Genomic DNA, 14,196 nt, shown 5'->3' on the forward strand with positions numbered 1-14,196 from the left:
TTAGATAAAAATGTCATAGAAAGAACATTTTACCTCTATGGCATTTTCTCCAGAAATTCATAAACTCAATCTAATTCCAGGACAAGTATCATATACACCAACTGTAGGACTTCCTAAAAACTACATGATCATGACTCCTCAAAAAATTCAAGGTCATGAAAAATAAAGAAAGGCTGAGAAACTATCACAGACAAGAGGAAAATAAGGAAGAATGACAACTAATACAATCTTGATTCGGAAAAAGGCCATTAACAGAAAAACTGGACCAATACTGACTCCGCCAGTTTGGCAAATGTATGACAGAACATAAGATAATCAATTTAGGGGAAATCAAAAGTGGGTGAGGAATATATGGGGGCTCTGTACTATCTACGCAACTTTTCTAAAACTATTTCAAAATAAAAAGCTTCTTTTAATAGAGTTTTAAAAAGTAAAAATTATAAAAGGATGGTTAAGATCACAGTTAAGACCAATACAGAGTTTTAAAAAGAGATATATCAACAAATACAATGTGTGGACCATATTGGGGTCCTGAATTGAACCTACCGTAAGATACTTCTGAGACAATCAGATAAAACTGAACATAAAAAGGATATTAAATGATTTAAAGGAAATTATTCCTTATTTTTTAGGTTGCAATTATATTGTGTCACATTCACGCTGTGGTTTTATTATTTTTTTAAAGCTATTATCCGCTTTAGATAAACTTTAGTGTTTATGGCTAAAATGATACATCTAGAATTTGCTTTCCGATAATTTACCAAAAACAAAAAAAGTTGGCAAAAAAAATATAAAATAGACAGAATATTGAAAGTTATTGAAATTGGTTTGAATAATACATGGGGAGTTCATTATTTTCTACTTCGGTTTACATATGAAAATTTACAAAATATTAAGTGAAAATTTTAACAAGAATATGTGTTCTACACCAAATTGTTTTATCCTAGATTTAAATCATGGCTTTACCATTTATAATCTATGCAACCTTGGGGAAATTACCTAACTTCTCTCTATCTCAATTTCTTTATTTCTAAAATAGAGATAATATAGTCTTTACCTAACAAAGTTATTGTGAGGACTAAAGGATTATGCATAAAGTTTTCATAACAGTGTCTAGAACAGAGTTAATAGTATACAAATGATTCCTATCATAACTATGACCTAAAATGATTTATCTCTGTGCAATCAAATGCAGAAATCTAAGATAGAATCTCCACTATGTTTAAATCTTGAGCCTTGGGAAAACAACTGCCAACTACTGTTGCTCCTCCAATGGTTGAGTGAGAAGTAAAAAAATATACGTAAGAATCCCCAGCAAAGATGTAGTTACGCTCACTACATCCTTTCACTTCCACTGATGACAATTAAAATCTCTGGACAACATACTAAAAGCAGTTACCTCAGGACTCTAAAAGGTCAATAACATAAGGATTGGAGAGCTGAGCCAAAACTTAAAGAATGAGTAATAACAGGAATAAGTTTCCGGTGTTTTTTTTCCCCTTTTATCAACCAGTGTGGAACTGAGGATGGCCCCTGTACAGAACTGCACAGCAGGCATAGCTGTCTTTCTGGACAGAGGACTAGAAATGGCCTTCTGTGAAACAGAGAATGTGAGAAGAGTCTTCACTTTGGATTTTCTTTTCTTTCCCTTTTCCCCCTACTGGCCATGTTCCAAATGCAGCCTCAGCCACAGAGTTGCAATGTAGCAGCTGTGCAGGCACCTAAAATCCCAAGAGTAAACCCATCATTTTGACCAGAAAAAAACAAGAAAGGGAATCCAGGGACCAAACAGCAAAGAACTTCCATTACCTTTTTCTTACCACTTCATCATGAAAACAGCCTGAGTTCTACAAACTATACAGCAGCACAGGTATATAACACAGGCTGTAACTCTGAGAGAAACTTCATCTTTCTAGCCAGAGAACCAGTAAAAGGGACCTCTAGGTCAAAGAGTATAAAAGAAGGATAAACAAGAGATCATAGAAAGAGCATCTCTAATTCTGTGTATGAAGTAACAAAAAACCTGAGTTAATCACAAAGCTGCACATGTACAGAAGAAACCCAAAGTAGCCCAACAATGTCACTGAAAACTGAGCTAACACTGAAATCACAGGCCAAAATAAGTAAGATAGAAATTTTAGTCTAAACGTAACATTGCCAATCCCTGGCAAATCTGATAAAGCTAGACATTCCTAAAACTCAATGAATCCCAACAGAACTAATTCAAAGAGAGCTACACTAAGACACATCATAATCAAGTTGTCAGAAGACAAAGCAAACTCTGAAAGCAGCAAGAGAAAAGCAACTCATCATGTATAAAAGATCCTCAATAAAATTAACAACTGATTTTTCATCAGAAGCCATGTAGGCGAACAAGCAATGGAATAACATATTTAAAGTGCTGAAAGAAAAACTGTAAACCAAGAATTCTGTATCTGGTAAAACTACCCTCTAAAAATGAAGGCGAAATTAAGATATTTCCAGATAAAGAAAAACTGAGGGAGTCTGTCACTAGTAGACCTGCCCTATAAGAAATGCTAAAGGGAGTAGCATGAAACCACATGAAGAAACAAAGAACACCAATAAAGACAGGTAATTATGTAGATAAGTATAAAATTCAGTATTAATATATTTGGGGCTTGTACTCCTTTTTTCTACATGAATGAAAAGACGACTACATAAAATAATTATAAATCTATGTTAATGGGCACAAAACATATACAAGTATAATTTATGAAAATAACTATAAATATAAAAAAATTTTTATGTACCATTGAAATTAAATTGGTATTTGTAGTGTAAGTGCCTGACATTAAGCTTTTCTGACTGCAGTATGTCTGACATTAAGCTTTTGATTGCCCAGATATCTATCTCAAGACATCAATCTTGAATAAACATGTTGCCAGCTATATAACACAGCTATTAGCAAAACAATCAGATAAAGAACTAGGCTACCACCACTCATATAGGTCCCTCTTTCACAAAACCCTGGGTAACCTAGATAACTGACCACTTGTGTGACCCCATTTCTCCTTTACTGTGCCCTAATTCTTGCTCTTATGATTTAAATTAGCCAATAAAAAGTAAACCCGTAAAACCCTAGGCACCTCACTCACCCTTGGACCCTAATAAAGGCAGAGCCCCAAATCTAAACTCTCACAGTTTCTACCTGTGACCTGGCTGTGTGGCACTTGGGCATGTCATATGCCCTCCAGGATCTGAGAGTAATAAATCTTGTTTTTCAAAGTTCCCTGATGGTTCATTGCTAAAGTGTGTCCTACAATCAAAATTAGAACCAAAAGAGCAGGCCAGGCTGGGGGTAAATGTCTCTGGAGCTCACTAGGAGTGATGTGTGCTTGGACAAGCACTGCAGGCATTTCTAACCAAGAGCATTACCATTAAGAGGCTTCAGACCAACAGAACAGTATTAATCAAAATGAGATTGCTATAAACGATGTTAATTATAAACCTCAGGGCAAATACTAAGAAAGCAACTAAATACAGTCATGCATTACTTAATGACAGAAATGCATTCTGAGAAATGCGTCATTAGCTGCTTTGGTCATGTGAATATCAGAATGCACTTACACAAACCTAGATGGTACAGCCTTCTAAACACCTAGGTTATATTGTATAGCCTATTGCTCCTAGGCTAAACTTGTACCACATGTTACTGTATGGAATACTCTAGGCGATTGTAACACAATGTATTTGTGGAAATCCACAATCTCTGTGTGGATTGGGAAGAATATATTCAGATTTAGCCTATTTTCAAGTTTGCATTGGTCCTTGACACACTCCCAAGTCTCAGCTGCACATATGCATAGTTTTACAGTAAGCCAGAAATAAAGGTAGAGAGCTTATCCTTTTATGGTTGTCTCATTTTCAAGGTCTGCCTATTAAATTCCTGGCTGGTCCCATACTCATCCCAACAGGCACCACAATCTAAGACTTGCAAATATGTGTTTTTATCCTATTTGTTTTCTACCAAATTCATCACTTTTAGTTGACAGATACAGGTTTTTACTCATTGCCCCAAACTGAGTTAGCTTCTCTGGCAGCAGAGCTGCTGGTTTTGCAAACTCTAGTTCTTGCTAAAAGTATGGAGGCAGGGGGCCACAGTAGGGGCCTCATGCAGGAATGCTATAGTCTTCCACTTATCTGAAGCTTTAGCAGTTTTCCTAAGAATAAGTACTTCACAATTTGTTGTCTGCCTTTTGTCAATTTTCAAAATCCAAATAGTTTGGGGCAATTTTGCCTAGTTTTATACTTGTTTTTTGTTTGTTTGTTTGTTTGTTTTGAAAAGAGTCCCCAAACTCTCCATGCAGCCATAGATGGAAGTCCCTGTCTTGTGGATATTTTTATGCTCGTCCTCATTTACACATGAGAAAATTAGGATTCAGGGAGACTAGATCATCTGTTTAAAACACTATGTGGTTTTAAAGGCTAATTTGTCCCTTAACAAATAGAAAATATGTAGAGCATGGTCATTATCACCAAAAAGCACTTTGTTTAAAATATGTCTCACTTTGGATAGTATTTTCTCTAAACATTAGTTTTCTCTTTTATAAACGTGAGATAATTATTATAAGCCATAAGTAACTGACTAAATCTGGGTGTAACTAGGTGAGTCTTGTTCATCCAGGTGAAAGAAAATTTAATAAGTGGGTAGAGACGATGAAACCAGTATCAGCAAAGATGGATAAAAAAAGGCAAAATACTAAGTTGATATACCAATACATATATAACAAATCTTTACATGTGGTAGACAACCTACACAGTGGCCCCCAATGATCTCACCTCCTAGTATTTACATTTGTGTAATCCTATCTTCTTGAATATGAGCTGGATTTATTGACTCACTTCTAATAAGCAGAGAATAGCAGATATGATAGGATGTTATCACTGAGATCAGGTTAAAAACAAAAAACTGTAACTTCCATTTTGGGTATTCTTGGATCTGCTACTCTGGGAGGAGGAAGTTGCTATATTGTGAGTAGCCCTATGGAGAAGCTCACATGGCATGGCAAAGAACTCTGGCCAACAGCCAATGAGGACCTTAGGCCTGTCAATAACGATGCAAATAAAAAAGCTTAGATGGAAATTCTCAAGCCCCAACCAAGAGCCCCTGGACCAGAAGGACCCAGCTAAACTACACAGAGATTCCTAACCCATACAAAAGGTAAAATAATTATGTTTGTGGTGTTAAATTGCTAAGTGTTGGCATAATTTGTTACACAGAAATATATAACTAACATGTTTAAGTATTCCAGCTTTTGTCATTAAAATGTTATCTCATCCATACGCTAACTCCACAGAAAATACTCTCTCCCAAACTATATTCTTAACTCATTTAACAAACACCTGTGCATGTCCCTAGGTTTCTGTGAGAGATACTAAGACATGTAATTTGTTCACTGCCTTTAAGATTACACAGTCAAAAGCATTTTGGAAATATATTTGGATAATTGTAGATTCGAAAGAAGCATTTCAAAGGTTGCTTTGAAGAAAAAGAACATTGGTCTGTAAAGGACTGACCTAGAACAACTTTTTTTGTAGAATAAAGAAAACTATAAAGGAGAAAAAAATGGAACTGATAAAAAACTGGGATGCATGTGTATCAAGACAGAAAATAGCTTACTTTAAGAGGCCTGTTAGCAATGGCTTGAACATAACAGAAGTCCAAAATAAGTTAGGTATTCTAAGGATGCAGAAAATCCAGGGATCTATCATCTTGTGTCTTTTTTCTATCACTGCCCTCATTTATAGAGCGAAAGATGACTGACTAATAATCCAGGTGATCTAGCTCTGAAAAATGGAAGAGAAAGCAAAGGACAAGCAGCTGCCTTTTTGGTATGACCTGAAAGTTGCACACACTGCTTCCATTCACATCTTATTACCTAATAATTAGTCACATGGCCACACCTACCTACAAGAGGCTAAAACAGTGTCTAATATAATTAGGTGGCCATGTGCCTAGCTCTAACATGATACATTCTGTTAGTAAAAAGAATATCAGGGGAACAGATATTGGGAAAAAGCAGTGACTTGTAGTCAGGACCTGGATTGAATACAATCTTAATATTCTTGATCTTTATTGACAGACCTGGACAATACAACTAAGCTACTAATTATCAGAAAATGTATGAGTCATATTACTGATCTGAATTAATCACTACCAGGCTGGTATCCAAATATTTCTCAGCCTTGAAAGATTCTTTGAGGGGGAGGGAAGGGCATGACTTTTTAAAATTTATTTTCTATTCAAGTATAACTGACATATATTATATTAGCTTCAGGTGTACAATGATTCAGTATTTGTATACACGGCAAAATGATCATCACAGTTAAGTCTAGTTACCAACCATCACCATACCCAATTACAAATTTTTTTCTTTTCTTGTGATATGGACTTTTAAGACCTACTCTCTTAGCAACTTTCAGAAATGCAATACAGTATTAACTGTATTCACCATGCTGTACATTACATCCCCAGGACTTATTTTATAACTCAAAGTCTGTACCTTTTGAAAGATTTGATTTTTCAGTGGGGCATTGGTATAGGATATAAGAAGACATTTTAGACTAAAAAACTTTCAGAATGCATTGTTGCTTAACACTTGGTCATACCTATCTCACAGAACCTTATAGTACTTGAAAAATCTACAAAACCAACACCTACTTTTGGCCATTTCATATCTCAATGAAGAGATCTTATCTGTTGTTACACATTACTGCAAAAAGGAGTTAAGGTTTATAAGCAGGCAGGCTGTACACAAATCACAGAAATGTCTGAAAAGACATAAATCTGTGTAGCTATTTTACACTATTTCCTGTGTGTCAGGGACCATGCTAGGTGTTATGAGACATACAGAGGTATTAAAGATACAATATAATATTCCAGGCCACATATTGTATGATGCTATTTATATGAAATTGCCAGAAAAGGCAAAACTATAGAGGCAGAAAGCAGATCAGTGGTTGCCTTGGATTAAGGGTGGGAGCAGAAATTGACTGCAAAGAAGCACGAGGGAAGCACAACTGGATTGTAGTGATGGCTGCACAACTGTACACATTTATTAAAAATCAAACTCTAAACTTCAACGGATAAATTAAGTATCAATAGAGCTGTTTTTTTTTTTTAGTCCACAAGCTCTATATTTTCATTACTCTATCATACTTCTACCCAGAACCTTTGAATTTCTGTTTGAGAAAATACACACACATATGCACACACCACACATTCTAGTGAGGAACTAAGCAGATAATTTCCTATAGATTCGGATAAATCACCTCTCTGAAATTTTCTCAGAATTAACTATTTCAACAAAGTTTAGCTTTTCTGTTTTTTTTTCAACTTTATTCCCATGTATATTATCATATCTTGCCTCTTTCTTAAATATTCTTTTTATATTGCCTGCCAAAAGCCTGAAAGTAAAATTTACTAAATAGTCAGTTGAATAAAGCACCATTTAGAAAACCAAGAGGCACAAAACATACTCCTGGTACTTTTCTAACCGTACAGACATAGGAAAGTCAAAGACTAAAACTTTCTTCATCTATAATTTAAAACGATTTCTCACAATTTAATTTTTAAAATTTAAAGCATAGCAAACTAATAAAATCACAACTATTACTACACAGAGTGTCACTCTATAGCAAAGTCAGATATTATAAAATTTATACAAGAATAAGTTCTATTCTAAAGACTTCTGAGAGGGAGGGAGGCAGATACTATGAAAGGATGTGTCTTTTTGACATATTCTCCATTACTCTTTGAGGACTTCCTTTTGTTCTGACACAAAATATTCTAGGCTCATCTTATACGTTTTTTGTCCCAGCTCTGGAATCGGCCATTTCTCCATAGAGCACTGATTCCTTTAACTGGAGAACAGCATTTAGAAGCTAAGATGTGTACGCTAAGTTTACTTATTGCTATTGGGTATTGCTACTCCAAGGCCCTCTAAGTGGCAGAACTAGGAAATATATATGTACATATACATATGTATGTAACCAATCTCCCTTCCCTGCTGCTATCTACTTTCTTACCACACCACTTGGGCTCCAAAATGGCCAAGACTTGGGTAAGACTCTTAATAAGCATAAAATAGGATACTTAGCCAAAGTTAAGCAACTTTTTAAGAAACAACTATACTAATGTTAAATGCTTGCCTTCAATTATGTTCTCTTACATTCCTTATCACTTATACAACCAATATACCTCAAGCTGGCAAAGAAAAGCTAAAGGTTACCCCCTTGACAGCTACTCAGTACAACGCACCAAAATTTATAGACCTCTTAAAATGAGAAGAAAATAAATCTCACCTTTTGGTAGCTTGATTAATTTATATTACTTGGCATTCTTCAGCAAAGAAAAGTCTTGAACCTAACTTCCTAAGGACATTTCATTCAATGCTAACTAACTAAAACCATACCTAGAACTCCAGAGATATACCTTCTAGAGGTTATCTGGAACTGGAGCCTGGAGTCAAGCATTCATGAAATGTCATATGTAATTTAGTTCTTCTTATCCGCTATCAATCTACATTCAAAGCTTTAAAAAGCAGTATTACTTTTTTTCTTTGATTCCTATCTCCATTGCTGTCATCTTTGTTTGCGTATCTGAAAAAGACAGAACTGGTACATACCCTTTCCTCCAAAGCACATTTCTTTTATAAAACTCTTCCTTGATCACTAAAGCAATCTGTCAGTAATAAAGCTATAAAAATAAAGATTTAACACCTAATGACACATTATCAAGGGTGCATAAATAGTGAGGCGGTTTTCTAATGATGGTGGTGGATTTTGGATCTCTCACCTGGTTTCCTGTGGAAAAAAAAATAGGTCCACTGACAAAGAGCAAGATATCTAAACATAGCACACAAAGTCTCTAAAATTTAAATACACATCACAATATACCCAGTTACTCAAAGAGTAATTACTTAAAAGAAAAATATTCCACTACTATCATTGGTAAAATTGTTGCATAATGGTTCCACAATATAAAAATTATGGTATCAGTTTGGCAGGGTTAAGTTATACAAGCAACAGGTAGCAAAGATTGAAGCTAGCTTACTTCATCCAAAACAATCCATTAACCAAAGATCAACTGTAACAGGTTTAATTACTTAAGAAAATGCTATTCTCATAGTTGACCTTTGAAGAGCCATTCCCTGCTTCTCAAATTTCTTATATTTAAAGACCACAATTCAACCCTACAGACCCAATTTTAAATTAGCCTCTGACTCATAATGGCTTAGAAGTCAGTCTTCTGACATAAGCTCCTCCTCACCCTCCCCACAATTCAGGAATCTCTTTCATAAAATCTCTGAAAACAGATTTTTCAGGTCCTCTTACACAGTATGTTGAAGAGATCTCTAGACCTGGAAACAGTTTGAGTTCCAACCTAGAGTCTGCCATTCACTACCTAAAATGTCTTAGGGCAAGCCATTTCACTTCTCCAGCCTGTATCTTCATGCATAAGAAGTGGAGAAAAACCAAATGGTATCAAAGGGTTTTTCCTATTCCAAAGTTACATAATTATGATTTCCAGTGAGGCTCACTAGTTCAAGAAAGAACTCATTTCATTTTTATACAGCTCTTATTGTTAGAAAGGACTTTCTAAATTTTCAAATATACATTCTTCCATTCTGAAATTCCACTTCTTGAAATCTACCCTAGAAAAATATGACACATGCATTAAAAACACCCATTAGCATTGTTTGTAGTAGCAATTAATTGGAAACATCCATTAATAGAGAAATACAGTGTGCTATAAACAATATAGGATGCTATGTAGTATTTTAAAAGAATGAAGGAAACTATACGCATTAGTGGGAAAGACTCTCAAACCATACTAATAATGAAAAAAAAACTTAAATTGCAGAACATATACATTTTGATGCCATTTATTTAAAAAAAACTATGGAAGTTTACACAGGGCTTTCTACAATGATGGAAATGTTCTGGACCTGCACAACCCAGTACAGTAGTCACCAGCCACCCATGACTACTGATCTCTGAAATGTGACTATTGTGACTGAGAAACAGAATTTTAAATTTTATTTAATTTTAACTAGTTTAAATTTAAAGAGCCACAGGTGCTATGATACTTGATGGTGCAAGTCTAGAAGAACAATCTAAACTGGTAACAGTGGTTAGTTCTCTCTGGAGAGTAAACTAAACGAGAAGACAGGAGTGAACCAAGGCAAACTTTTGCTTTACCTGCATTATTTGAATGTTTTAAAGCAAGTAGTACTTATTACTTACATAAGATAAAATTTTAAAAGGTCTTGTTGATACTGAGCCAAAAACTCTGCCTACGAAAAACCATAGGAAGAACTGTTTTTCTCTTTTGCCATACCTAGAAAAAATTGGGCAAGTATGAGAGTTTTCCCTAATAATATCCTTTAAATTACATTTCCTCACATTTCTTTCCCAAACTCTCCCCCATTTGCTTCCTCTTTTTTACAACTATAGTAACTGTTGGTACAAAAGGTGTAGCAAGCAATACAATTATAAAGGATACTGACCCATTATCAAGGGAGTAGAGCATACTTTCTAATAACGTTTTCCAATGGAAGTGATGAATCTGTTCCTCTCTATACAACAACCCTTCCTATACTGTTAAAAAAAAAAAAAAATGTCCTAGATCCCTAAGTCTTCTCTTCTCCAAGCCAAATACTTCCACTTCTCACCAGAAACAAAGCCAGAACCCTTTCAACATCACATGGCTCTATTGTAGCTCAGAACAACTCATCAGAATATAACATTTCTTAGACACATCTCCTAATGGTATCACATATTCACCCAGACTTCTAAACACCTGGTCATTCATTTGTTCATAAATATTTACTGAGTGCTACCAAATGCCAGGCACTGCACTTAGGGGAGCAGATAGAGCAATGAACACGATTTATGTCGACAGAGCCTCTGCTCCAAAAGCCTTATCCCTAAAAGTTCTATTTGGGTTGGTAAACACTGAAAATCCTTGATTTCAATTCATTCCAGACAGTCCAACTCACCTGTTGGTGAAAACAACTAGAACCACGAGACCCACAGAGACAATCTTTATTCAAGTTTCTAATACTAGGGGAAAAAAACTCAACAAAATATGTCCATCCAAATACTCCAACACAACAGGCCAAGTCTAATGAGTAATTCCTAACTGCCCCTTAGACCAAGGTTTTCAACATTCCACAGCAAAAATATGAAAAGGAATAATGTAGCAGTTAAAATAAGTTATCTTTTAGGGATTCTCTTTATTATGAGATCATGTCCTTTTTTTATTTATGTTAAAATGTTTTATACCTCATGAAATAATGGTTTAGAAAGAAAGCAGAAAGTACTTGTTCTTTGTTTTCGTTTGTTTTTAAACAGTCTTACTTGCCAAATAACAAGACAGCCATCAAGTTTCTATACCAAATATTTGTTTGTATTTTATTTGTTCATGTCGCCCACTGATTTAAAGGACTTAAGAAAGTTCCTTCTGCTCTGGAATGCACATCCTGAACAAAAAAGGAGGCAATTATTCCTCCAACAAACATTACCTCCATAAGAGTTAAATCACTACGTCTGACACAAGGAAAATTTAAGCTTTCCCACTCTTTTGCTGTATTATTTACAAGAACATTAATATCACAATAAAACAGATAAAAATACAGGATTATTTATATCCAAACAAAGTATACTGGTGACAGTCACAATTTTAGTCAATGACAGTTACTTCAGGAACAATAAAAGTAGCCAAATTTTATCTATGTTATTTTTGGCTGGTCTTAAATATCATTCACACTGAAAAAGGTTTACAGTTATTAAACTCCAGAAATGGGCTGGGGGGCGAAGAAGAGAGGAAATGAAAGAAATAACTTGTTAATAACAACTTAATACAAACTCTATCACATAATTAAGTTTATCACTAGCATTGACAAAATCGCAAATGTTATTTGGTACTTAAAAGTGAGACAAAGCTCCCACAAGACACCCATCTCTCTTCTCCACACACCCATCCCCCAACAAAAAATGCATTTGTCCTTACTTTCTGGTAATATGTATGCTTTTATGTAAGGGTTAAAATGTAGGAAGTTAATACAACACAGCATAAACAAAGGGTTTTCAAGTCAAGCAGGCCTAAATTCCCCAGATATGTCTCTTAATTTCTGTGTGTGACCTTGGACAAGTCATATAATCTTTTCAAGCCTCACTAGGCTGTAAGCTCCATAGAGCAAATACCACTTCTGCATGAGTTACTACTGCAGGCACATAGTACTGAAGTATCAGTTTCTTCTTGTATAAACTAAGGACGTTAACATTTATCTCACAGCAGTAATCGGAGGATTAAATGAAATATTCCGTATGTAAAACTCTGGCACAGTGCCTGATCACAGTAAATTCTCAAAAGAAAAGTTAACTGTTATTGACATCAACTAGCAGTTCTCAAACCCTGAAGTAGTTTGAAAACTTCCGAATACTAATATACAAAGTCTTTACCCAGTAAGTGCAAATTTCTCGACTGATAAAAGTATTTCACAGAAAACCGGGTTCTAAATCATTGGGCTGGGAATCTAATAATAGATGAACCCTGGACTGTGCGTAACTCAAGCTATTAAAAGACATGCAGTAGACTCCAAGTTTTTCTACTTTAAAAAAAAAAGAAAGAAAGAAACAGGCCATAAGCATCCTTCCCATTGGCTTCCCAATCGCCCCTTTGGACGTCTCTGGCTGTCAGGGAACCCCCTCCTCCGCACTTAGGAGGAGGGTAAAGAAAACCTCTGAGAAAGAGGCTGGGGTTGGAGAAAAGCGCGCATCTTTGCGCCATTCGCCCAGACCCACCTTGAGCAGGATGGATGGCGGCAGCTGGTTGATGTCTGGGGTTTCGGGGGGCGGCTCCCTATGACAGTCGCAGGGGTTTTCGCGGGGCTCCTGACAGTCCACGTCGCCGCATTCATGCTGCTGCTGAGCAGGCGAGGGGGCGGTGCTCCCCGCTCGGACCGCGTCCCCGCCGGCCTCCGTGGGGGCACTTTCGGAAGTGGGAGAGGAGGGCGGGGGGCAGAGAGGCTGCGGTGGCTGCTCGGAGCCCTGGCAGCAACCGGCATCGGGGGGCCGCGGAGGCGAGGCGCCTCCTCCCGCAGGCCCGCCGCCGCCGCCACCGCCGCCGCAGCCCCCACCGCCGCAGCGGGGCTGCTTACAGGGGGTGCAGGCAGGGACCCCGGCCCCCTTCCGCTTGCACACCATCTCGGGGGGCGTGGGGGGCTCGGCCGGCGGCGTCGTCGTCCCCCGGAAGAGTTGCACGGCGACGGGCGGCCCCAGGAAGCGCACGGGCCCCAAGCTGGCCAAGAAAAGGCTCCGGCCCTGCTGCTCCCAGGCGGCAGCCGCAGCCAGCCCCAGCTCTTTGCAGCAGGAGGCTGGAGACGAGGCCGAGGCGGCAGCGGCGGCGGCGGCAGCAGCCGAGGAGAGCAGGAAGCGGCGAGCGGCGGCAGCGCAGTCCTCGGCAGCCAGGGCCGCGTAGCGCCGTGCCAGGTGCTGGGAGGAGGCAGCCGCGGCGTAGGCCCCGTCCCGCGGCGGCAGCGGCGGCGAGAGCGGCGGCTCCTCCTCTGGGCCGGCGGGGGCGGGCGCGCCGGGGCTGTGCACGATGAAGCAGAGCATGCAGGGCCCGCGGAAGAAGCAGTCCCGGCTCCGCGGCGCCGCCGGCTGGGGGGGCGCCTTGGCCGGGGTCCGGCGGGGCAGCCTGAGGAGAGGGCGGCGGCGGCGGCACCAGCTGCAACAGCGAGGCCTCTTCTGGCTCGGGCGGTTGCGCGGCTCCTTCGAGAGAAGGTGGCCCATATAGAAGGCCCCGAGGAGGGGGACCGGGACGGGGAAAGAGGGAGGCCCGGAGAGGCGGGCTCCCAGCAGCGGGACAGGCCGCTCGCTGGCTCGGCCTCGGGCCCGCAGTGGGTCGCCCGCCCTGCGCACACACACACACGCACACACGGGCACACACGCGACGGTGGGGGTGGGCGTCAGCTGCGGGCCGCCCCGGCGCCCGTCGGGGGCTACATGCTTTGCCCCGGGAAGCCGGGAGAACGATGGGCGCGAGCTTTAGGGACGCGACGGGAAGAGCGAGCCCGCCGGCTAGGCGACCAGTCCGAGCCTGGCCCGCCGACTCAGTCAGTCACTGCGGTGACGGCGGCGGGGGGAACGCAGGGTCCTGCTCGGACC

General features: G+C 39.2%; 1 protein-coding gene across 2 annotated transcripts in view; it reads right to left on the reverse strand.

Annotated features, from left to right (window-relative positions):
- Positions 1-13,955, reverse strand: part of FBXL17 (F-box and leucine rich repeat protein 17) — a 439,190-nt gene extending 425,235 nt beyond the window's left edge. For both annotated transcript variants that reach the window (XM_039848409.1, XM_039848410.1), the window contains exon 1: positions 12,832-13,955. In XM_039848409.1, the coding sequence (XP_039704343.1) occupies positions 12,832-13,821 (990 nt within the window). In that variant the 5' untranslated portion in view covers positions 13,822-13,955. The remainder of the gene's footprint in view (positions 1-12,831) is intronic.
- Positions 13,956-14,196: the final 241 nt, after the last annotated feature.

The sequence above is a fragment of the Pteropus medius genome, unplaced genomic scaffold, assembly GCF_902729225.1.
Source record: "Pteropus medius unplaced genomic scaffold, Ma_sr-lr_union100, whole genome shotgun sequence".
NCBI classification, from domain to species: Eukaryota; Metazoa; Chordata; class Mammalia; order Chiroptera; family Pteropodidae; genus Pteropus; species Pteropus medius.